The sequence below is a fragment of the Arachis stenosperma genome, chromosome 10 (assembly GCF_014773155.1).
Source record: "Arachis stenosperma cultivar V10309 chromosome 10, arast.V10309.gnm1.PFL2, whole genome shotgun sequence".
In the NCBI taxonomy this organism is placed as follows: domain Eukaryota; kingdom Viridiplantae; phylum Streptophyta; class Magnoliopsida; order Fabales; family Fabaceae; genus Arachis; species Arachis stenosperma.
In genome coordinates, this window is record NC_080386.1 from 66,846,452 (window position 1) to 66,872,733 (window position 26,282).

A 26,282-nucleotide genomic window follows, 5' to 3' on the forward strand; every position below is an offset into this window, starting at 1 on the left:
GAAGCCCCAACTCATCACCTTGGTGCAGAACAACTGTTCTTATGGAGGAGGCCCCTTGGAAGATCCAAACCAGCACCTATCCACCTTCCTGAGGATTTGTAACACTGTCAAAACCAATGGTGTGCCTCCTGACAGCTACAAGCTATTGCTATTCCCATTTTCTCTCAGAGACAAGGCCACTCAATGGTTGGAATCATTTCCAAGAGACAGCATCAACAATTGGGATGATTTGGTAACCAAGTTCCTTGCCAAATTTTACCCACCTCAAAGGATCATAAGGTTGAAGACTGAGGTACAAACATTTACACAAATGGAGTCTGAACCCATCCTTGAGGCTTGGGAGAGATACAAGGCTCTAATCAGGAAATGTCCTCCTGAAATGTTCACTGAGTGGGATAAGCTGCAGAATTTCTATGAAGGCTTAACATTGAAATCCCAGGAAGCTTTGGATCATTCAGCTGGAGGTTCTTTACAACTCATGAAAACTGCAGAGGAAGCTCAAAATCTCATCGATATGGTGGCCAACAACCAATACTTCTTCGCTCATCAAAGAAACCGCCAACCATCACAAAGGAGAGGAGTAATGGAGCTAGAAGGAGTTGACACCCTCCTAGCTCAAAACAAGATAATGCAGGAGCAGATTCAACAACAATTTGAGCAGATGGCTAAAAAGATTGATAGCCTACAAGTTACAGCAGTGAATACAAGCCAACCATCAACCAAATGGGGGCAAAATGAAGAAAACCAAGAAGATCAGCAGCAGGAACAACCTCAATATGTGCATAACCAAAGCTCCGGCCAAAATGAAGTCTATGGTGACATCTACAATCCATCCTGGAAGAACCATCCAAACATAAGATGGGGAGATAACTACACTCAAAATCAGCAACCATGGCAACGAAATTCAAACCAAAACAACTCAAGAAACAACCAAAATCACAACCAGCAAAACACTAACCCCAATCCATATAGAAAACCCCAAAACAACCACTCAAATTCTAGCTACTGTCCACCCAATAACCAAACCACTAACCAAAATACCCACCATCAACCTTCAACACCACATAACCAGCCACAAACATCACAAGACACTCAAAGGATCTCCAACTTGGAGACATTGATAGAAAAGATGATGAAGCACCAAGAGACAATGATGGAGAAACTCATGAAAAATCAAGAGATGGCAAGACAAGATCAAGAAGCAGCAAGAAAAGATCAAGCCACAACAAGCAAAAACCAAGAAGCTTCAATCAAAAATCTCGAGAGGCATATGGAACAAATGGCTAAACGAATTACAGATGCATCCCCAAGTGCCACTCAAGACCACCCAAAGGACAAAGGAAAAGCTACAAAGTGGGAGGAGTGTAAAGCAATCATAGTGGAAAGTGAGAAGAAAGCCATCAATCAGGAAGAACACAACAGAGAAGTTCCACAAGAAGAGACAGAAGAGAGAAGTGAAGAGGATCAGAAAATCAAGAATGCAAAAAGCTCAAAGAGAGATAAGGACATTCTTGAAACACAACTACAAGAGAAGAAGGAAAGGGTGAAGCCACATATCCCCAAACTTCCATACCCTCAGAGGTTCAAAAAAGAGAATGAGGATAAGCAATACTCAAAGTTCCTGGACATATTCAAGACCCTCAGCATCAATATTCCTTTCTTAGAAGCACTTGAACAGATGCCAGTGTATGCCAAATTTATGAAGGAAGTGCTAACAAAGAAAAAGTCCCTAAAAGAAGGACAAATTGTTGAGATGACAAAGGAATGTAGTGCTATTCTCCAAAGAGAGTTACCAGAGAAGAAAGATGATCCTGGGAGTTTTTATATACCTTGCACTATAGGAGACATAACAATTGAAAAGTCATTCTGTGACCTTGGTGCAAGCATAAACTTGATGCCTTTGTCTCTAATGAGGAAACTTCGAATTTGTGAGCTGAAATCCACACGAATACTCCTTCAAATGGCTGATAAATCCATCCAGCAAGCAGTTGGAGTTGTAGAGAATGTGCTGGTAAAAGTGGGAAAATTTCTTCTCCCAGCTGATTTTGTCATTCTGGATATGGAGGAGGACCCTAACACTCCCATCATCCTAGGGAGGCCTTTTCTTGCTACGGGCAGAGCACTGATAGATGTTGAAAAAGGGGAATTATTGCTGAGAGTGCATGATGAGCACCTAGCATTCCATGTGTTTAAAACCCCACATGAGCCCACTCAAGAAGAAGAGTGTACGGAGGATACGGCCAGAGATCAAAGTTTGAAGGAGGTAGTCAATGAGTTAGCTCCAAGACTTCCAAATCCATGCTTGAAAGAAGTAGAGATGGTGCAACAGACCAAAGAAATCAAGGAGGAACTAGATCCAAAACCTCCAGATGAGAAATTCAACATCTCAGATAAGGAACCACCAAGGCAGGGAGTATCTTTTGAGAAAGAAAAGAAGAAGAGGCCAAGAGGGTGGAGAAACAAGAAGATCCCTACTGAAGGCTTTTCACCAGGGGATAAAGTAGTGTTAAACACCCAACCAATGAAGGTGTCCCCACAATCATCCGAATACTACACTGTAAACCGGGTCCTTTCAATTGAACACCTAGAGATCATCAAAAAGGAGACCGGAAGGAAGTTCACAGTAAGAGGAGAAAAGCTGAGGCACTATGATCTTCAACCCCCATGATCTAAGTGGATTGATGTCAAGCTAATGACAATAAAGAAGCGCTTGTTGGGAGGCAACCCAACCTGAGGTAGTTCACTTTTCATAGCTATTTCAATAAAAGGGTTAATTAGACTTATCTATATTGCAAGGAGCTAAGTTTGGTGTTGCACACCAAAATAAATTAAGAGAGAACGAAAGATTCTAAGTTTGGTGTTTCACCAAATTCTCATTTAAAAGCACATTCTCACCTTCTGCATACATGGATGCTAGCTCCGAGTAATCAGATAAACTAATTAACCAATTGTTTACTTTTTAGTTTTTCTAGTTTTTATTGTCTTTAACAAAGATAGGAGGATTTCACATATAGTTATTTTGATGCATGAGAAAGGTGGCAAGGAACTAAGTTTGGTGTTCACACACCAAAGTAAGTTCAAAAGCCTACAAGAAAATTCTGCACACTAACAAGTTACCTAAGGGCTTGAGAAAGAAGCAACTTCCATGAACTTTATAGGAATTCAATCACTCTCTTGGAAGGGTTACATACCATCAGCTGAGAGTAAGAAGAAGAAGCCACCAAGAGGTTGTATTGTCACTTAATTCTATCAGCATTTAACTGTTCTAATTTGGAAGTTTGAGTGTTACCATTGCAACAGTAACTGTTAGTTCAGTCATTTTGCATCTTGAGTGTTCTAGTTGAAATAAGTATGCTAGTTTAAGTATGTTCTTGTGTGATTACTTTCACTTAACAAAAAGCATGCTTTGTCCGCTGCATTTTCAATTCAATAAAAGAAATGTTTGAATGTGAAGTGAGATAGTCCTCTGTTAGACAGAAGTACAATAAAAGTAAGTGGTGGTATGTATGTGTGATTGTATGATAGCTCACTTTTAGTGAATAAGAGAACTAGGATGTCTACTTCTAAGTAGAAAGTGGCCTACTGTCTATGAATCTCAATCAAATAAAAGTCCTTGGTTGGAAAGAAAAACAAAAAGAAAGGAAAAAAAGGGAGAAAAAGAAATAGCCAAAGAGTGGCAGTAGAACAAAAGAAAACAAAAAGAAACAAAGCTGGACACCAATAGCTTGAACCTTAGAATATATGCCTGTGGTGTCTTTGTATTAGGATCTGCTTGGATTATTAAGCTCTTTGGAGTGCATCAACACTCGGTGACTTGGGTTAACTAACCCGGGATCATCAGCTGAAAGTCCACTATCAAGAGCAACCTAACTACAAGGCATTTAGTAGCCCAAAGAGGTGCTGGGCATCAATGTTCTAAGAAGGAATGTGAGCCAAGTGTCTATAGTGAATAATGTGTCAAGTATAAAGAAAAGGAAATGAACTTGCTATACATGACACTCAAATAAAGCTTATGAACAAACTAATAGCCAAGGATAAAGAAATAATGAGAGGTCATAGCAGTATGTTACTTGAAGCTTGAAGGAGACTTTCTAGGCTTAAGAGTCAATAAGAGGTGAGTCTTTACATATCCACATAAAGCCCCATGAACTACCAATAACACTCTACTAGCATGAACATCCTCTTCCATTTCATTCTTTCTTCTCAATAAATCATTCCTTGCTTGGGGACAAGCAAGCTTTAAGTTTGGTGTTGTGATGACAAGTCATCTTAGCCTAGTTTCACTAGCCTTTTTCTTTTGTTTTCAATTGAATTATGCACTTTCTTGAGCCACAAGCAAGCCAATTGGGTAGATTTTCATGTTTCCTTTGATTTAATCAACCATGTATGAATTCATGCTATTTCATGAGGTTTTATGCTATAATTGTCACATATTATGAAAGAATGAATATCTCATGATTTTGAGCATAGCTTTGATGTGTTTGGTTGATTAATGATAGGTGAAGAAAGCTTGGAGAAAGGTTGAAGCAAGAAGGAATGGCTAGGAGTAAAGAGAGGACAATGGAATAAGTGAAATTGAACCAGGAAGCAAAAAGCTGGACCTAAAGTTAGCCTCAAACTTTTGCACAAACTTTTGGGTGAAAAGTTAGCCCCAACGTTAGCCCCTAACTTTTGGGCTAACGTTGGAACTTGAAAATCACTCCCTGGGCACCAAAAGTTTGCGCCAACGTTAGCCCCCTAACTTTGGGGCTAACGTTGGCACATGAAAATCACCCCTGGGCACCAAAAGTTTGCGCCAACGTTAGACCCCTAACTTTGGGGCTAACGTTGGCACATGAAAATACCCCTGACCACCAAAAGTTTGCGCCAACGTTAGACCCCTAACTTTTGGGCTAACGTTGGCACATGGGAAATACAAAGGGGGAGCAAAAGTTTGCGCCAACGTTAGACCCCTAACTTTTGGGCTAACGTTGGCGCCATAAGTGCACAAGGTAAAGCCAACGTTGGAGCAAAAGTTAGACCCCTAACTTTGGCACCAACGTTGGTATCAGCAGATTAATGTAGCTGATATGAAAAGTTTAACTTTTGCTCAAACTTTTACTCCAACTTTTGCAAAACTCCAACCCGGTTCAATTGGTTCACTTTGGTTCCTCTCCAAACTTCATGAGCAATCAACCAAGGCCTCTCTCAACCCAATTCCACCAAGAGCAAAGGCCCAACTCAAGGCTTGAAGATCATTTGAAGAAAGTGTATAAATAGGATAGAATTCAAGTTAGTCGTGGAGCTCTTCTTTTTAGTTTTCCCTTTAGTTTTGCTTAGTAGTTTTCGGAGAGCTTTTGGTATTGAGTGAATTTTAGTTTCTTAGTTTCGGGGAAGGAGAATTCCATTCTCTTTCTCTTAGTTTTATTGCTTTCAATTTCAATTACTTTGTCTTGGATCTTGGGTTGGAGAATTGAAGAAATTTTGTATCAATCTCATCCTTGGATCTCTCTGTTTCTCTACTGCATAATTGAATTTAAATTTCTGTTAATTGCTCTTCATCTACTTTCTTTGCAATTTACAATTTCTTTGCAAGTGTTCTTGTTGGATCTAGGAAGGCATTGAGATCTAGACTCGGTTATCTAGTCTCTTGGGTCCTGAGATCTGAATTTCCAATTTCCAATTCTCTGTTCATTGCTTTTCATGTTCATTTACTCTTCTGTTTCAGATCCAATCCCAAGCCCCTTTTACTCTTCTGTTTGATGCAAATTTACTTTGCCTTGTTTAATTTCTGCAAATCAAATTCCCATTTCCCTTTACAATTCAAGCCATTTACATTTCTTGCAATTTAAGATTCTGCAATTTACATTTCTTGTGTTCTAAGTTTCTGCCATTTAATTTCTTGCTCTTTAAGATTCAGTACTTTAAATTTCAATTCTCCTCTTTAAATTCATGCAATTTACCCATTTCCTCTACTTTTCATGCAATTTAAATTCTGCAAATTACAAATCACTCAACCAAATCTTGATTCGCTTGACTAAATCAACCACTAAACTAAAATTGCTCAATCCTTCAATCCCTGTGGGATCGACCTCACTCCCGTGAGTTTTTATTACTTGATGCGACCCGGTGCACTTGCCGGGTAGTTTTGTGTCGGATCATTTTTCGCACATCATCTATCATGATTCATAGCATCATGATTGGAGAGGAAGTAGAAGTTCATGAGGTTATAGCCCAAGAACTTTATAAGGTGGCGGACAAGTCCTCTACCTTGGCAAGGTTAGCCTTTCCTCATCTCATTTGTCACCTCTGTTATTCAGTTGGAATTGACATAGAGGGAGACATCCTCATTGATGAGGACAAGCCCATCACTAAGAAAAGGATGGAGCAAACAAGAGATCCCACTCATCATGAAATCCCTGAGATGCCTCAAGGGATGCACTTTCCTCCACAAAATTATTGGGAGCAAATCAATACCTCCCTAGGAGAATTAAGTTCCAACATGGGACAACTAAGGGTGGAGCACCAAGAACATTCCATCCTCCTCCATGAAATTAGAGAAGATCAAAGAATCATGAGAGATGAGCAACAAAGGCAAGGAAGAGACATTGAGGAGCTCAAGTACTCCATAAGATCTTCAAGAGGAAGAATAAGCCGCCATCACTAAGGTGGACCCATTCTTTGATCTCCTTGCTCTTTATTTTTCTGTTTTTCGAAAAATCATGCTTATGTTTATCTATGTTTGTGTCTTATGATCATTAGTGTCTTAGTGTCTATGCCTTAAAGTTATGAATGTCCTATGAATCCATCACCTTTCTTAAATGAAAAATGTTTTTAATTGAAAAAGAGAAGAATTGCATGAATTTTGAATTTTATAACAGATTAATTATTTTGATGTGGTGGCAATACTTTTGGTTTTTGAATGTATGCTTGAACAGTGCATATGTCTTTTGAATTTGTTGTTCAATGAATGTTGGCTCTTGAAAGAATGATGAAAAGGAGACATGTTACTGACGATCTGAAAAATCATAAAAATGATTCTTGAAGCAAAAAAAAGCAGTGAATTCAAAAAAAATATATTATATATATATATAATAAAGTCGTGATCCAAGGCAAAAAAGAGTGTGCTTAAGAACCCTGGACACCTCTAATTGGGGACTCTAGCAAAGCTGAGTCATAATCTGAAAAGGTTCACCCAGTTATGTGTCTGTGGCATGTATGTATCCGGTGGTAATACTGGAAGACAGAGTGCTTTGGGCCACGGCCAAGACTCATAAAGTAGCTGTGTTCAAGAATCATCATACTTAACTAGGAAAGTCAATAACACTATCTGGATTCTGAGTTCCTATAGAAGCCAATAATTCTGAATTTCAAAGGATAAAGTGAGATGCCAAAACTGTTCAGAGGCAAAAAGCTAAAAACCCCGCTCATCTAATTAATACTGATCTTCATAGATGTTTTTGGAATTCATTGCATATTCTCTTCTTTTTATCTTATTTGATTTTCAGTTGCTTGGGGACAAGCAACAATTTAAGTTTGGTGTTGTGATGAGCGGATAATTTATACGTTTTTTGGCATTGTTTTTAGTATGTTTTTAGTATGTTTTAGTTAGTTTTTTTTATATTTTTATTAGTTTTTAGTTAAAATTCACTTTTTTGGACTTTACTATGAGTTTGTGTATTTTTATGTGATTTCAGGTATTTTCTGGCTGAAATTGAGGGACCTGAGCAAAAATCTGATTCAGAGGCTGAAAAGGACTGCAGATGCTGTTGGATTCTGACCTCCCTGCACTCGAAGTGGATTTTCTAGAGCTACAGAAACCCAATTGGCGCGCTCTCAATTGCGTTGGAAGGTAGACATCCTGGGCTATCTAGCAATGTTTAATAGTCTATACTTTGCTCGAGATTTAATGGCCCAAACAGGCGTTCCAAGTCAGCTCAAGAATTCTGGCGTAAAACGCCGGAACTGGCACAAGAATGGGAGTTAAACGCCCAAACTGGCACAAAAGCTGGCGTTTAACTCCAAGAAAAGTCTCTACACATAGAAGCTTCAATGCTCAGCCCAAGCACACACCAAGTGGACCCGGAAGTGGATTTTTATGTTATTTACTCATCTTTGTAAACTCTAAGCTACTAGTTCTCAACAAATAGGACCTTTTGCTATTGTATTTTCATTTTTGGATCTTTGATCATCTTTTGATCATTTTAGATCTTTTGATCATCTTTGGATGTCTAGTTCTTAGATTATGGGGGCTGGCCTCACGGCCATGCCTAGACCTTGTTCTTATGTATTTTCAACGGTGGAGTTTCTACACACCATAGATTAAGGTGTGGAGCTCTGCTGTACCTCGAGTATTAATGCAATTACTATTGTTCTTCTATTCAATTCAGCTTATTCTTGTTCTAAGATATTCATTCGTACTCAAGAACATGATGAATGTGATGATTATGTGATGCTCATCATCATTCTCACTTATGAACGCGTGCCTGACAACCACTTCCGTTCTACAAGCAAACAAGGCTTGAATGTTTATCTCTTGGATTCCTTAATCAGAATCTTCATGGTATAAGCTAGAATTGATGGCGGCATTCAAGAGAATCCGGAAGGTCTAAACCTTGTCTATGGTATTCTGAGTAGGATTCAAGGATTGAATGACTGTGACGTGCTTCAAACTCCTGAAGGCTGGGCGTTAGTGACAGACGCAAAAGAATCACTGGATTCTATTCCAACCTGATTGAGAACCGACAGATGATTAGCCGTGCTGTGACAGAGCGCGTTGAACATTTTCACTGAGAGGACGGGACTGTAGCCACTGACAACGGTGATGCCCAACATACAGCTTGCCATGGAAAGGAGTAAGAAGGATTGGATGAAGACAGTAGAAAAGCAGAGAGACGGAAGGGACAAAGCATCTCCATACGCTTATCTGAAATTCTCACCAATGAATTACATAAGTATCTCTATCCTCATTTTATGTTTTATTCATATATCATCCATAACCATTTGAATCTGCCTGACTGAGATTTACAAGATGACCATAGCTTGCTTCATACCAACAATCTCCGTGGGATCGACCCTTACTCGCGTAAGGTTTATTACTTGGACGACCCAGTGCACTTGCTGGTTAGTTGTGCGAAGTTGTGATAAAGAGTTGAGATTGCAATTGAGCGTACCATGTTGATGGCGCCATTGATGATCACAATTTCGTGCACCAGTTGTACACCCTCCTCAACATTAATTTCAAGCATCTTGGAAGGAGGCTTTATGAATGGACTTTCCAATGGGGGTTCAGCATCTCCTAAGTCTTCAACCACTTTTTCTTCTTCAATAATTCCGGCTTCCTCCACTTGTTCCAGTACAAATTCATGCTCTTTACTGTCCACCGGAGTTTCTAATGTCTCCTTCATGCTACGTTCTTCATTAGATTGTCCACATGAAGCCATGGGGGTTCCTTGAGTGTCTGAATGTCGGGAAGCTAATTGATTTATTGCTTGATTCAATTGATGAAAGGTTGCCTGAAATTGATCCACTATTTCCTTGAGACGATCCGTTGAATCTTGCTGCGCTTGGCTATCATAAGTAGGATCATAGTGCTCTTGGATTGATGGATATGGAGATGGCAAATATTGAGGTAGTGGTTCTTGGGAGTAATTGGGTTGGAATTGGGGTGGTTCTATATATGGTTCATATGGCTCATAAAGAGGTTGGTATGGTGGTTGAGGGTTAGGGTTATATGGAGGTGAGTGGTGGAAAGGGGCTTGTGAGTATGGTGATCCAAAGTCATGTTGAGGAAAGGGTTCATAGGCATATGGTGGTGATTGTTGATAATCAAAAGAGCGCTCACCATAGCTATTGTCTTGATATGCATCATAGAACGGTTGTTGATAGTCCATTGGAGGGGGTTGTTGCCATGAGGGTTGATCAAATCCTTGTGGCTCCTCCCATCTTTGATTTTTCCAACCTTGATGCCTGTTCTCATTATAATCTCCTCTTTCTGCAACATAATTGTAACCAGACTCATAGCCAAAGGGGTGAGAGTTCATAGTAGTAGAAAAAAACAATAAAAACAAAAACTAACAAAAAGAAAATATTTTGAAAAAGATATGATTTTTGAAAAAAGATAAGATAAGATTTTGAAAAAGATATGATTTTTTTTTAAAAAGATTTGAATTTTGAAATTTGAAACTAAGATAAGATAAGATAAAAATTTTAAAATAAAAATCCAAAAAAATTTTTTTTTTTGAAAAATATTTACAATAACCAATAATAAGGCACACGTTTGCAATTCCCTAGCAACGGCGCCATATTGAGGAACTGAAGATTGATGGTTTAGAAGTTATAGTAAAATCTCGTTATAAATATAGTTACTAAACCAAGCAATCAACCTTTCTTACAAACGTTTTGGTTGTCACAAGTAACAAATCCCTACATAAATTGATAACCGAAGTATTTAAACCTCGGGTCGTCTTCTCAAGGAATTGTAGGGAGGTGTTCTTATTATTGGTTATGAGTTTTGTAAATTGGGAGTTTTGGAATTTGGGCAATGGGCACAAATATAAAGGAAAATAAATTAATAATTATAAAATCTCTTGGCAAGGTATGAGAAATTGGAAGTCCTATCCCAGTTATCCTTATCAATTGTGATGAGAATTGGATTTTTCTCCCACTATGTTAACCTCTAACTATGAAAGTAAGTTAAGTGGATGAATTAATTCGAATCCTCAAATTCTAGTCTTTCCTTGGGAAAAGTTAGAGTTATTGGATCTCGAATTAATTCTTGAAGAATTCCAATTTTCAGTCAACACCTCGAGTTTGATAACTCAAGCGTCACTAATTATTTAACCCAAGCCAAAAGAGAAAATTCTAAATTAAATTAAAAGCATTCATGTAAATAAAGCAATCATAAATCTGACATATATCAAATTACGTCTAAACATAAATTCAAGTCATAACATGGAAAGGTTCATAAGCCAATTGGGCAACATAATTCAAATACAAATAAAAGTATTAGAGTAAATAAAAGTAGAAAATAAATATTGAAGGAACATAGAACCTGGAATGAAGATGAATTAAACTAAACTAATAGAAATCCTAAAATCCTAAATCCTAAGAGAGAGGAGAGAACCTCTCTCTCTACAACCTACATCTAAATCAATCCTAAGAATTATGAATTATGAGAGCATGATTATGAATGGATGCATTCTCCCACTTTATAGCCTCTAATCTGTGTGTTCTGGGCTGACAACTGGGTCAAAAATAGCCCCAAAAAATGCTCCCAGCGATTTCTGTTACGTTCAGGTCGTGGGAAAGTGACGCGGAGGCGTCGTCCACGCGTTCGCGCGGGATGCAATTCACAGATGAGACGCGGGCGCGTCATTCACGCGCTCGCGTCACCTAACTTTGGGGCAGCTATGGCAAATTATATATAGTTGTGAAGCCCCGGATGTTAGCTTTCCAATCCAACTGAAACTACATCATTTGGACCTCTGTAGCTCAAGTTATGATCGTTTGAGTGCGAAGAAGTCAGGTTGGACAACTTAGCAATTTCTTCAACTTCTTGTATTTCTTCCACTTTTGCATGCTCCTTTTCCATTCTCCAAGTCATTCCTGCCTTGTAATCTCTGAAATCACTTAACACACATATCAAGGCATCGAATGGTAATAAGAGAGGATTAATATTAGCAAATATAAGTCCAAAGAAACATGTTTTCAATCATTGCACAAAATCAGGAAGGAGAACGTAAAACCATGCAAATAGTATGAATAAGTGGGTAAAGAGTTGATAAAATCCACTCAATTAAGCACAAGATAAACCATAAAATAGTGGTTTATCATATATCTTTGAAGACATGAAAGACCAGTTGCTCATTATACACTCTAAGCACTAATTCACCTACTTCTACATCAATCAGAGCTCTTCCAGTGGCTAGAAATGGTCTTCCTAGAATTATAGAGGCATTCTCATCCTTCCCTGTGTCCAGAATCACAAAGTCTGCTAGGAGGAAGAACTTACCCACTTTGACCAGGATATTCTCCACTAATCCGTATGCAGGCTTCATAGATTTGTCTGCCATCTGTAATGCTATCTTTGTGGGTTGTGCCTCTTGGATTTACAGCTTCTTCATCACATATAAGGGCATTAGATTTATGCTTGCCCCCAAATCACATACGGCTTTCTCAAAGGTTGTGCTCCCAATGGTGCATGGAATTTGAAAGCTCCCTGGATCTGGCATCTTCCATGGCAAGTTATTCTGAATGACAGCACTACATTCCTTAGTCAGGACTACTGTCTCATCTCCCTTTAAACGCTTTTTCTTTGACAACAGCTCCTTCATGAATTTGACATAGATAGGCATTTGCTCCAAAACCTCAGCAAAAGGAATATCGATTTGTAACTTTCTAAAGATTTCTAAGAACTTTGAGAACTGCTTGTGCTTGGTCTCCTTTTGAAGTCTCTGAGGATACGACATCTTAGGCTTATACTCAGGAGCCTTTGGTAGTGTAGGATAAGTGTCAAGAGAGTTTGGGAATGGGTTGTCTGCATGCTTTGGAGGGGCGTGCTCTACTTCTTCCTTCTTCTCTTCTGGAGCTTCTTTTTCAACTAACTCTTCATTGACCTTGGTCTCAGAGCCAGCTACTTTACCACTTCTCACCTTACTATCTTCTCCTGGGTTCACCACTGTATCACCTTGAAATGTACTTGCAGACCTCTCAAGTATTTGCTTGCTCAGTTGGTCTACTAGCACTTCTAACTTTTTAATGGAGGCTTTGGTTTCCTACATAACTTGTGCTTCCGTACTTGCCACTTGTCCACTTATCACGGAGATAGCCTTGCATTCCTCTCTTGGATTTGGAATTGTGTTACTAGGAAGGCTATTAGTGGTCCTCTGATTAATTTCATTAATTCTGGTGGCTATTTGACCCATTTGAATCTCCAGGTTCTTGATGGATGCTCTGGTTTCCTGTCTAAAACCTGTCAATATTGCTTCCAAATCATTGTTCTGTTGGAAACCACCCTGAGAATTATTGTTGAAGTTTTGAGGTCTCTGAGGTTGATCCCTCTATAAAAAATTTGGGTGATTTCTCCATCCCTGGTTGTATGTCTTAGAATATGGGTCATTGTTGGGATTCCTAGGACCACTCCCCATGTAATTCACCTGTTCAAAAGAAGGTTGAGCATAATCGTAATTATCATTTTACATAGAGTTACCTGCCATGTCATATGAGACTTCCTGTGGTGGATTTTGTGTGTTGATAGCTGATATTTGCATGCCACCCATCTAGTGAGTAAGTAGATTTATTTGCTGAGACATCAGCTTATTCTGAGCGAGAAGAGCATTAATAGCTTCTACTTCCAACACGCCTCTCTTCTGAGGGGTTCAGAATTCACAGGATTCCTGTTAGAGGAGTATAAATATTGGTTGCTTGCAACCAATTCAATCAGCTCAATGGTCTCCTCCGATGTCTTCTTCTTGTGCAATGAACCTCCTGCAGAATTGTCTAACCATATTTTGGATATTTCACCCAAGCCTTCTTAAAAGTTATCCAATTGGGTCCATTTGGGGAACATGTCCGGAGGGCATTGCCTAGTTAGTAGCTTGTATCTCTCCCAAACTTCATACAGAGTCTCACCATCCTTCTGCCTGAAGGTCTGAACCTCCATCCTAAGCTTAGTCAGCTTCTTTGGTGGGAAAAATTTAGTGAGAAACTCAGTAACCACCTTGTTCCAAGTGTCTAAACTCTCCTTGGGTTGGGAATCTAGCCATAGCTTTGCTCCATCCCTAAGAGCAAACGGGAAAAGCATGAGTTTGTACACATCAGGATTTACTCCATTTATCTTCACAGTATCACAAATTTGCAGAAAACTAGAGATAAATTAATTTCGGTCTTTGTGGGGAAGACCGTGATACTGGCAGTTTTGTTGTACTAGAGTGACCAGTTGAGGCCTCAACTCAAAATTGTTCGTAGCAATAGGAGGCACCACAATGCTCTTTCCATACAGATCTGCAGTAGGAGCAGAGAAAGAGCCAAGTACTCTCCTTTGTTCATTCCCATTCGGGTTTGTCGCATTGGCATTATCAGTATTATTCGGATCCATAGTGTATTCTGCAGCCTTATAAAGTCTTGCTTGTTGTAAACGCCGCCTGAAAGTCCTTTCAGGTTCAGGATCAAAGCCTAAGAGATGTTCGTTGTCTCTGTTCCTGTGCATAAACAAACAGAAAACAAGAAAGAATGGGAATCTCTACGTCAGAGTGCATAGAATTCCCAGTGAGGTAACCTGTGTAAAGAAATAAAAATAATACTAAATAAATAAATAAATAAATAGAACAAATAACCAGGTAACACCAAACTTAATTTCAAAAATTAAGAAAGTTATTAGTGCTATTTATTTATTTAAAAATTTATTTTTTTTCGAAATTTTTTTTTGAAATTTAAAATTTAATTAAAATATATTTTTTTTTGAAAATCAAGTAATAAAAGAAAAAATTAAAACGAAACAGGGGGAGGGGGTTCACGTAGAATAAGAGAAAAAATATTTTTTTAAAAAAATAGATTTTAATAAAATTAAAAATAACGCGCATAATCTAAGCAATCAAACAACTAATAGTTGTTAATCACGATCAATCCCCAGCAACGGCGCCAAAAACTTGATGCGGTTTTTTTTACCCACAAACTAACCGGCAAGTGTACCGGGTCGTACCAAGTAATACCTTACGTGAGTAAGGGTCGATCCCACGAGGATTGATGGATTAAGCAACAATAGCGTTTGATAGGATTAGTAGGCAAGCAGAAAATGGTTTTGAGATATTCAAAAAGTTTAAATTTGAACTCAGAATATAAAAAGGGTAAACAAATAAATAAGTTGGCAATAAAATATGGAGAAAACAGTTAAGGTTTCAGAGTTATCTATTTTTCGGATTAACTTTTATTACTAATTAATTTAATCATGCAAAATTTAATTTCATGGCAAACTATATGTGACTAGACCCTAATTCCTTAGACCTTCCTAGTCTCCTCTAAAATTCATTAACTGCCAATTTCTTGGTCAATTAATTCCAATTAGAGGGTGATGATCAATTTCTAGTTTATATGCCAAAAGAATCCTAATTATCCAGAAATAAGGGGATTATATGTCACGTATCCCATTAAATACAAACAATTAGAAATTCAGCATAATATGTTTTCAGGATGTTGTTCAAGTAAAGAGCTTTTCCAAGTTTTACAAGAACTCAATTAGAACATGGGTCATACTTCCGTTCCACCCATATTCATAAAATAAAGAACGAAAACAATTATTGAAAATATAAATCAAGACATGAATTAAATTAAAAAGATCAAACAAATCAATCCATGAAAATAGACAGAGCTCCTAACCTTAACAATGGAGGATTAGTTGCTCATGGAATGTTAGATGTAAATTTGTATAGAATTCCCTAATGGAATATACCTAATAGAAGAGAAGTCTCCCCTTTTTATAACTAATCCTAATTAATTTAAAATCTAATATTTAAAATTAAGATAATATCTTTTCCTTTTTTAAAATCAAATTTGAATTTAAATCAGAATTAACTAACTACTCCGCGTGTTGTAACGTGGGGACCACTTGGCTTCGCTGGATCCGCACCTAACTTGGGTACTAAAATGAGGCCCAGAAATCACCCCTCAGCATTTTCTGCATTTTCTGCACGTAGCGCATGTCACACGTACTCGTCAGTTACGCGTACACGTCGATGGTCTTTTCTGCGAGTCACGCAGATGTGTCGGTCACACGGACGCGTCGCTGAGCAAATCTTCAATTCACGCATACGCGTCGGTCACCCGGACGCGTCGCCATGGATACCTTGCCAAAAACTTGATGCGGTTTTTTTACCCACAAACTAACCGGCAAGTGTACCGGGTCGTACCAAGTAATACCTTATGTGAGTAAGGGTCGATCCCACTAGGATTTATGGATTAAGCAGTAATAGCGTTTGATAGGATTAGTTAGGCAAGCAGAAAATGGTTGAGATATTCAAAAAGTTTAAATTTAGACTCAGAATATAAAAAGGGTAGACAAATAAATAAGTCGGGAATAAAATATGGAGAAAACAGTTAAGGTTTCAAAGTTATCTATTTTTCGGATTAACTTTTATTACTAATTAATTTAATCATGCAAGATTTAATTTCATGGAAAACTATATGTGACTAGACCCTAATTCATTAGACCTTCATAGTTCCTCTAAAAGTCATTAACTACCAATTCCTTGGTCAATTAATTCCAATTAGAGGGTGGTGATCAATTTCTAGTTTATATGCCTAAAGAATCCTAATTATCCAGAAATAAGGGGATTATATGTCACGTATCCCATTAAATACAAACAATTAGAAATTCAGCATAATATGTTTTCAGGATGTTGTTCAAGTAAAGAGCTTTTCCAAGTTTTACAAGAACTCAATTAGAACATGGGTCATACTTCCGTTCCACCCATATTCATAAAATAAAGAACGAAAACAATTATTGAAAATATAAATCAAGACATGAATTAAATTAAAAAGATCAAACAAATCAATCCATGAAAATAGACAGAGCTCCTAACCTTAACAATGGAGGATTAGTTGCTCATGGAATGTTAGATGTAAATTTGTATAGAATTCCCTAATGGAATATACCTAATAGAAGAGAAGTCTCCCCTTTTTATAACTAATCCTAATTAATTTAAAATCTAATATTTAAAATTAAGATAATATCTTTTCCTTTTTTAAAATCAAATTTGAATTTAAATCAGAATTAACTAACTACTCCGCGTGTTGTAACGTGGGGACCACTTGGCTTCGCTGGATCCGCACCTAACTTGGGTACTAAAATGAGGCCCAGAAATCACCCCTCAGCATTTTCTGCATTTTCTGCACGTAGCGCATGTCACACGTACTCGTCAGTTACGCGTACACGTCGATGGTCTTTTCTGCGAGTCACGCAGATGTGTCGGTCACACGGACGCGTCGCTGAGCAAATCTTCAATTCACGCATACGCGTCGGTCACCCGGACGCGTCGCCATGGATACCTTGCCAAAAACTTGATGCGGTTTTTTTTACCCACAAACTAACCGGCAAGTGTACCGGGTCGTACCAAGTAATACCTTATGTGAGTAAGGGTCGATCCCACTAGGATTTATGGATTAAGCAGTAATAGCGTTTGATAGGATTAGTTAGGCAAGCAGAAAATGGTTGAGATATTCAAAAAGTTTAAATTTAGACTCAGAATATAAAAAGGGTAGACAAATAAATAAGTCGGGAATAAAATATGGAGAAAACAGTTAAGGTTTCAAAGTTATCTATTTTTCGGATTAACTTTTATTACTAATTAATTTAATCATGCAAGATTTAATTTCATGGAAAACTATATGTGACTAGACCCTAATTCATTAGACCTTCATAGTTCCTCTAAAATTCATTAACTACCAATTCCTTGGTCAATTAATTCCAATTAGAGGGTGGTGATCAATTTCTAGTTTATATGCCTAAAGAATCCTAATTATCCAGAAATAAGGGGATTATATGTCACGTATCCCATTAAATACAAACAATTAGAAATTCAGTATAATATGTTTTCAAGATGTTGTTCAAGTAAAGAGCTTTTCCAAGTTTTACAAGAACTCAATTAGAACATGGGTCATACTTCTGTTCCACCCATATTCATAAAATAAAGAATGAAAAAAATTATTGAAAATAAAAATCAAGACTTGAATTAAATTAAAAAGATCAAACGAATCAATCCATGAAAATAGACAGAGCTCCTAACCTTAACAATAGAGGATTAGTTGCTCATGGAATGTTAGATGTAAATTTGTATAGAATTCCCTAATGGAATCCCCCTAATGGAATGTACCTAATAGAAGAGAAGTCTCCCCTTTTTGTAACTAATCCTAATTAATTTAAAATCTAATACTTAAAATTAAGATAATATCTTTTCCTATTTTAAAATCAAGTTTGAATTTAAATCAGAATTAACTAACTACTCCGCGTCTTATAACGTGGGGACTACTTGGCTTCACTGGATCCGCGCCTAACTTGGGTGCTAAAATGGGGCACAAAAATCACCCCTCAGCATTTTCTGTGTTTTCTGCACGTAGCGCATGTCACGCATACGCGTTAGTCACGCGTACGCGTCGATTGTCTTTTCTACGAGTCACGCGGACGTGTCGGTCACGCGGACGCGTTGCTGAGCAAATCTTCAATTCACGCGTACCCATCGGTGACGCGCACGCGTCGCCATGGATACCTCCAATTCACGCACACGTGTCAGGCACGCGTGCGCGTCGCTCCTCGCAGCCATCTCCTTTGATTCTTGTGTTGCAGAAACTCCATCAAATCCAGTCGAATGCTACCTAAAATAAATAAAATTGCACGATACTCAAAATAGCATCCATAGTGGCTAAAATATAATTAATTCTTAACTAAACTCAACAAATTAGATGCAAATTTACTAGGAAAATATAGAAAATATGCTCACACATCAGGGACAAGCAACAGTTTAAGGTTGATGTTGTGATGAGCGGATGTTTTATACGCTTTTTGGGGGTAATTTCATGTTGTTTTTAGTATATTTTTATTAGTTTTTAGGCAAAATTCATATTTTTGGACTTTACTATGAGTTTGTGTATTTTTCCGTGATTTCAGATATTTTCTAGATGAAATTGTGGGAGCTGAGCAAAAATCTGATTCAGGCTGAAGAAGGACTACTGATGCTGTTGGATTCTGACCTCCCTGCACTCGGAATGACGTTTTTAGAGCTACATGAGTCCAATTGGTACGTTCTCAATTGGCTTGGAAAGTAGACATCTAGGGCTTTCCAGCAATATATAATAGTCCATACTTTGCTCGAAGATAAACGACGTAAATTGGCGTTTAACGGCAGTTCCATGTTGCATTCTGGCGTTGGTTGCAAGTTGGAGTTAAACGCTAGAAACAGGTTGCAAGTTGGAGTTAAACTCCATAAACAGGTTACAACCTGACGTTCAACTCCAGAAACAGCCCAGACACGTGAGAAGCTCAAGTCTCAGCCCCAGCACACACCAAGTGGGCCCCAGAAGTGGATTTCTGCATTATCTATCTTAGTTTACACATTTTCTGTAAACCTAGGTTACTAGTTTAGTATTTAGAGACTTATTTAGTATCTCATGACATTTTTAGATCTGAACTTTGTACTCTTTGACGGCATGAGTCTCTAAACTCCATTCTTGGGGTGAGGATCTTTGCAGCGTCTCGATGAATTACAGCAATTATTTCTGTTTTCTATTCAAACACGCTTGTTTCTATCCAAGATATTCATTTTCACTTCAATATGAAGAAGGTGATGATCCGTGACACTCATCACCATTCTCAACCTATGAACGCGTTCCTGACAACCACCTCCGTTCTACATTAGATTGAAAAAGTATCTCTTGGATTCCTTAATCAGATTTTTCGTGGTATAAGCTAGAATCCATTGGCAGCATCCTTGAGAATCCGAAAAGTCTAAACCTTGTCTGTGGTATTTCGAGTAGGATTCAGGGATTTGATGACTGTCACGAGCTTCAAACTCGCGAGTGTTGGGCGTAGTGACAGACGCAAAAGGATCAATGGATCCTATTCCAGCATGAGTGAGAACCAACAGATGATTAGCCGTGCGGTGACAGCGCACCTGGACCATTTTCATTGAGAGGACAAATGGTAGCCATTGACAACGGTGATCCACCAACATACAGCTTGCCATAGAAGGAACCTTGCGTGCGTGAAGAAGATGACAGTAGGAAAGCAGAGATTCAGAAGACAAAGCATCTTCAAAACTCCAACACATTCTCCATTACTGCGTAACAATTACTAATTTCATGCACTTTTACTTTTTACAATTAAACTAAAGAACCCTATTGGTATCCTGACTAAGAATAATAAGATAACCATAGCTTGCTTCAAGCCAACAATCTCCGTGGGATCAACCCTTACTCACGTAAGGTATTACTTGGACGACCCAGTGCACTTGCTGGTTAGTTGTGCGGAATTACATAGTGTGAGTGTAATTTTCGTGCACCACGTCCCTGCAATTCCTTGAGAAGATGACCCGAGGTTTAAATACTTCAGTTATCAATTTTATTGGGTTTGCTTAAGTGACAAACAAAAATTTTGCACGAAAGGGATTCCTTGCCGGTTTAGAAGCTATACTTGCAACGAGGATTTATTTTGTGAAAATTCAAGACCACGCAGGAATTCCGATCGTCATAGAAACTTAGTCACACTTTTAGCATTGAACAATTTAGGTATGTAATAAAATTAACTTTCACTAGATGTACTAGATAAGCCACCTTTCCGATTCCGGTGACATTAGGAAAAAAGACTAAAATATCTCATTTCCAACTTCTAACTCTTGTGCCATGACACAGATTGCTGCTGGTATACTTGCAGTTTGACGAATATATAGTTACCCACCTTGAATAGCACAATATTATTCACAAGTTCATTATTTTGGAATCTATAGAAGAAAGTGGCACCCGAAAAATTTATAACGGGGAGAAGGACAAGGCGGGCATTGATGCGGGAGGATGTTGATAACGCTGTGGTGGCAAAGCATTAATAACATCTAGTGAGGTTGGACAGAAAGTGATGCAATACTTGTGCTAAAGTCAAATAAAATTAAGCCAGGCGGTGAATATTCCCCTTCCCTGAACAAAAAAAAATATTTTTTACATATTTTTTTAATACTGTATGATATTTACTCATTAAACAAATGAACAGTAATATGATGGGTATAAATGATACACAATAATATGGCTTAATTTGTTGTTACAGCGCCGTGAGTGTAAGGTAGAGATGGAACTCAATCACACTTTAAGCATTGAATAATTTAGGTATGTAATCAAATTAATTTACACTAAATGCAGTAGACAAGCCACCTTCCGGATTCTAGTGACAACAGAAAAAAAGACCAAAATATCTCATCCCCAGCTTCTGACTCTTGCGCCATGCCACTGATTGCTACTGGTGTGGCTGTAGTTTGAGGAATACATAGTTACCCACCTTGAATAGCACAACATTATTCGCAAGTTCTTCCTTTTACCAGCCATATAAGAAAGTGGCACCTGAAAAAGTTTCAACAGGGAGACAGGCAAAGTGGACATTGATGAGGGAGGCTGTTGATAATGCTGTGGCAGCAAAGCATCAATAACATCTGGTGAAATTTGCTGGAAAGTGATGCAATACCTGTGGTGAATTCAAACGAAATGAAGCCAGGCGGTGAAAACTCTCCTTCCCTAAAGGAGAAAATATTTTTCACTTATTTTTTTCAATACTGTATGATATTTACTCATTAAACTAATGTACCATAATATGATGGGTATAAATGATAGACACTAAAGTAGCTTGATATGTTGTTACTATTGCCATGAGTATAAGGAAGTGTAGAAACTTAGTCACACTTTTAGCATTGAACAATTTAGGTATGTAATAAAATTAACTTTCACTAAATGTAGTAGATAAGCCACCTTTCCGATTCCGGTGACATTAGGAAAAAAGACTAAAATATCTCATTTCCAACTTCTAACTCTTGTGCCATGACACAGATTGCTGCTGGTATACTTGCAGTTTGACGAATATATAGTTACCCGCCTTGAATAGCACAATATTATTCACAAGTTCATTATTTTGGAATCTATAGAAGAAAGTGGCACCCGAAAAATTTATAACGGGGAGAAGGACAAGGCGGGCATTGATGCGGGAGGATGTTGATAACGCTGTGGTGGCAAAGCATCAATAAGATCTAGTGAGGTTGGACAGAAAGTGATGCAATACTTGTGCTAAAGTCAAATAAAATTAAGCCAGGCGGTGAATATTCCCCTTCCCTGAACAAAAAAAAATACATTTTACATATTTTTTTAATATTGTATGATATTTACTCGTTGAACAAATGAACAGTAATATGATGGGTATAAATGATACAAAATAATGTGGCTTAATTTGTTGTTACAGCGCCGTGAGTGTAAGGTAAAGATGGAACTCAATCACACTTTAAGCATTGAACAATTTAGGTATGTAATCAAATTAATTTACACTAAATGCAGTAGACAAGCCACCTTCCGGATTCTAGTGACAACAGAAAAAAAGACCAAAATATCTCATCCCCAGCTTCTGACTCTTGCGCCATGCCACTGATTGCTACTGGTGTGGCTGTAGTTTGAGGAATACATAGTTACCCACCTTGAATAGCACACCATTATTCGCAAGTTCTTCCTTTTACCAGCCATATAAGAAAGTGGCACCTGAAAAAGTTTCAACAGGGAGACAGGCAAAGTGGACATTGATGCGGGAGGCTGTTGATAATGCTGTGGCAGCAAAGCATCAATAACATCTGGTGAGATTGGCTGGAAAGTGATGCAATACCTGTGGTGAATTCAGATGAAATGAAGCCAGGCGGTGAAAACTCTCCTTCCCTAAAGGAAAAAATATTTTTCACTTATTTTTTTCAATACTGTATGATATTTACTCATTAAACTAATGTACCATAATATGATGGGTATAAATGATAGACAATAATGTAGCTTGATATGTTGTTACTATTGCCATGAGTATAAGGTAGTGTAGAAACTTAGTCACACTTTTAGCATTGAACAATTTAGGTATGTAATAAAATTAACTTTCACTAAATGTAGTAGATAAGCCACCTTTCCGATTCCGGTGACATTAGGAAAAAAGACTAAAATATCTCATTTTCAACTTCTAACTCTTGTGCCATGACACAGATTGCTACTAGTATACTTGCAGTTTGACGAATATATAGTTACCCGCCTTGAATAGCACAATATTATTCCCAAGTTCATTATTTTGGAATCTATAGAAGAAAGTGGAACCCGAAAAATTTATAACGGGGAGAAGGACAAGGCGGGCATTGATGCGGGAGGATGTTGATAACGCTGTGGTGGCAAAGCATCAATAACATCTAGTGAGGTTGGACAGAAAGTGATGCAATACTTGTGCTAAAGTCAAATAAAATTAAGCCAGGCGGTGAATATTCCCCTTCCTTGAACAAAAAAAAATACATTTTACATATTTTTTTAATATTGTATGATATTTACTCGTTGAACAAATGAACAGTAATATGATGGGTATAAATGATACAAAATAATGTGGCTTAATTTGTTGTTACAGCGCCGTGAGTGTAAGGTAAAGATGGAACTCAATCACACTTTAAGCATTGAACAATTTAGGTATGTAATCAAATTAATTTACACTAAATGCAGTAGACAAGCCACCTTCCAGATTCTAGTGACAACAGAAAAAAAGACCAAAATATCTCATCCCCAGCTTCTGACTCTTGCGCCATGCCACTGATTGCTACTGGTGTGGCTGTAGTTTGAGGAATACATAGTTACCCACCTTGAATAGCACAACATTATTCCCAAGTTCTACCTTTTACCAGCCATATAAGAAAGTGGCACTTGAAAAAATTTCAACAGGGAGACAGGCAAAGTGGACATTGATGCGGGAGGCTGTTGATAATGCTGTGGTAGCAAAGCATCAATAACATCTGGTGAGATTGGCTGGAAAGTGATGCAATACCTGTGGTGAATTCAGATGAAATGAAGCCAGGCGGTGAAAACTCTCCTTCCCTAAAGGAAAAAATATTTTTCACTTATTTTTTTCAATACTGTATGATATTTACTCATTAAACTAATGTACCATAATATGATGGGTATAAATGATAGACAATAATGTAGCTTGATATGTTGTTACTATTGCCATGAGTATAAGGTAGTGTAGAAACTTAGTCACACTTTTAGCATTGAACAATTTAGGTATGTAATAAAATTAACTTTCACTAAATGTAGTAGATAAGCCACCTTTCCGATTCCGGTGACATTAGGAAAAAAGACTAAAATATCTCATTTCCAACTTCTAACTCTTGTGCCATGACACAGATTGCTGCTGGTATACTTGCAGTTTGATGAATATATAGTTACCCGCCTTGAATAGCACAATATTATTCACAAGTTCATTATTTTGGAATCTATAGAAGAAAGTGGCACCCGAAAAATTTATAACGGGGAGAAGGACAAGGCGGGCATTGATGCGGGAGGATGTTGATAACGCTGTGGTGGCAAAGCATCAATAAGATCTAATGAGGTTGGACAGAAAGTGATGCAATACTTGTGCTAAAGTCAAATAAAATTAAGCCAGGCGGTGAATATTCCCCTTCCCTGAACAAAAAAAAAATACATTTTACATATTTTTTTAATATTGCATGATATTTACTCGTTGAACAAATGAACAGTAATATGATGGGTATAAATGATACAAAATAATGTGGCTTAATTTGTTGTTACAGCGCCGTGAGTGTAAGGTAAAGATGGAACTCAATCACACTTTAAGCATTGAACAATTTAGGTATGTAATCAAATTAATTTACACTAAATGCAGTAGACAAGCCACCTTCCGGATTCTAGTGACAACAGAAAAAAGACCAAAATATCTCATCCCCAGCTTCTGACTCTTGCGCCATGCCACTGATTGCTACTGGTGTGGCTGTAGTTTGAGGAATACATAGTTACCCACCTTGAATAGCACAACATTATTCGCAAGTTCTTCCTTTTACCAGCCATATAAGAAAGTGGCACCTGAAAAAGTTTCAACAGGGAGACAGGCAAAGTGGACATTGATGCGGGAGGCTGTTGATAATGCTGTGGCAGCAAAGCATCAATAACATCTGGTGAGATTGGCTGGAAAGTGATGCAATACCTGTGGTGAATTCAGATGAAATGAAGCCAGGCGGTGAAAACTCTCCTTCCCTAAAGGAAAAAATATTTTTCACTTATTTTTTTCAATACTGTATGATATTTACTCATTAAACTAATGTACCATAATATGATGGGTATAAATGATAGACAATAATGTAGCTTGATATGTTGTTACTATTGCCATGAGTATAAGGTAGTGTAGAAACTTAGTCACACTTTTAGCATTGAACAATTTAGGTATGTAATAAAATTAACTTTCACTAAATGTAGTAGATAAGCCACCTTTCCGATTCCGGTGACATTAGGAAAAAAGACTAAAATATCTCATTTCCAACTTCTAACTCTTGTGCCATGACACAGATTGCTACTGGTATACTTGCAGTTTGACGAATATATAGTTACCCGCCTTGAATAGCACAATATTATTCCCAAGTTCATTATTTTGGAATCTATAGAAGAAAGTGGAACCCGAAAAATTTATAACGGGGAGAAGGACAAGGCGGGCATTGATGCGGGAGGATGTTGATAACGCTGTGGTGGCAAAGCATCAATAACATCTAGTGAGGTTGGACAGAAAGTGATGCAATACTTGTGCTAAAGTCAAATAAAATTAAGCCAGGCGGTGAATATTCCCCTTCCCTGAACAAAAAAAATACATTTTACATATTTTTTTAATATTGTATGATATTTACTCGTTGAACAAATGAACAGTAATATGATGGGTATAAATGATACAAAATAATGTGGCTTAATTTGTTGTTACAGCGCCGTGAGTGTAAGGTAAAGATGGAACTCAATCACACTTTAAGCATTGAACAATTTAGGTATGTAATCAAATTAATTTACACTAAATGCAGTAGACAAGCCACCTTCCGGATTCTAGTGACAACAGAAAAAAAGACCAAAATATCTCATCCCCAGCTTCTGACTCTTGCGCCATGCCACTGATTGCTACTGGTGTGGCTGTAGTTTGAGGAATACATAGTTACCCACCTTGAATAGCACAACATTATTCGCAAGTTCTACCTTTTACCAGCCATATAAGAAAGTGGCACTTGAAAAAATTTCAACAGGGAGACAGGCAAAGTGGACATTGATGCGGGAGGCTGTTGATAATGCTGTGGTAGCAAAGCATCAATAACATCTGGTAAGATTGGCTGGAAAGTGATGCAATACCTGTGGTGAATTCAGATGAAATGAAGCCAGGCGGTGAAAACTCCCCTTCCCTAAAGGAAAAAATATTTTTCACTTATTTTTTTCAATACTGTATGATATTTACTCATTAAACTAATGTACCATAATATGATGGGTATAAATGATAGACAATAATGTAGCTTGATATGTTGTTACTATTGCCATGAGTATAAGGTAGTGTAGAAACTTAGTCACACTTTTAGCATTGAACAATTTAGGTATGTAATAAAATTAACTTTCACTAAATGTAGTAGATAAGCCACCTTTCCGATTCCGGTGACATTAGGAAAAAAGACTAAAATATCTCATTTCCAACTTCTAACTCTTGTGCCATGACACAGATTGCTGCTGGTATACTTGCAGTTTGA

General features: G+C 37.7%; 1 protein-coding gene across 1 annotated transcript; it reads left to right on the top strand.

The window, feature by feature from the left end:
• Nucleotides 1-583: 583 nt before the first annotated feature.
• Nucleotides 584-26,282, top strand: LOC130957190 (uncharacterized). The gene is made up of 3 exons (XM_057884057.1): nt 584-1,581; nt 1,786-2,413; nt 26,256-26,282. The coding sequence occupies exons 1-3, from the start codon at nt 584-586 to the stop codon at nt 26,280-26,282; spliced, it is 1,653 nt and encodes a 550-aa protein (XP_057740040.1).

Coding starts and splice junctions, on each gene's coding strand:
- LOC130957190 (XM_057884057.1), top strand. CDS start 584: ATGGAGCTAGAAGGAGTTGACACCCTCCTAGCTCAAAACAAGATAATG. Junction 1,582..1,785: donor AAACTTCCATACCCTCAGAG/GTTCAAAAAAGA, acceptor TATTCTCCAAAG/AGAGTTACCAGAGAAGAAAG. Junction 2,414..26,255: donor AGGAACCACCAAGGCAGGGA/GTATCTTTTGAG, acceptor GCCATGACACAG/ATTGCTGCTGGTATACTTGC.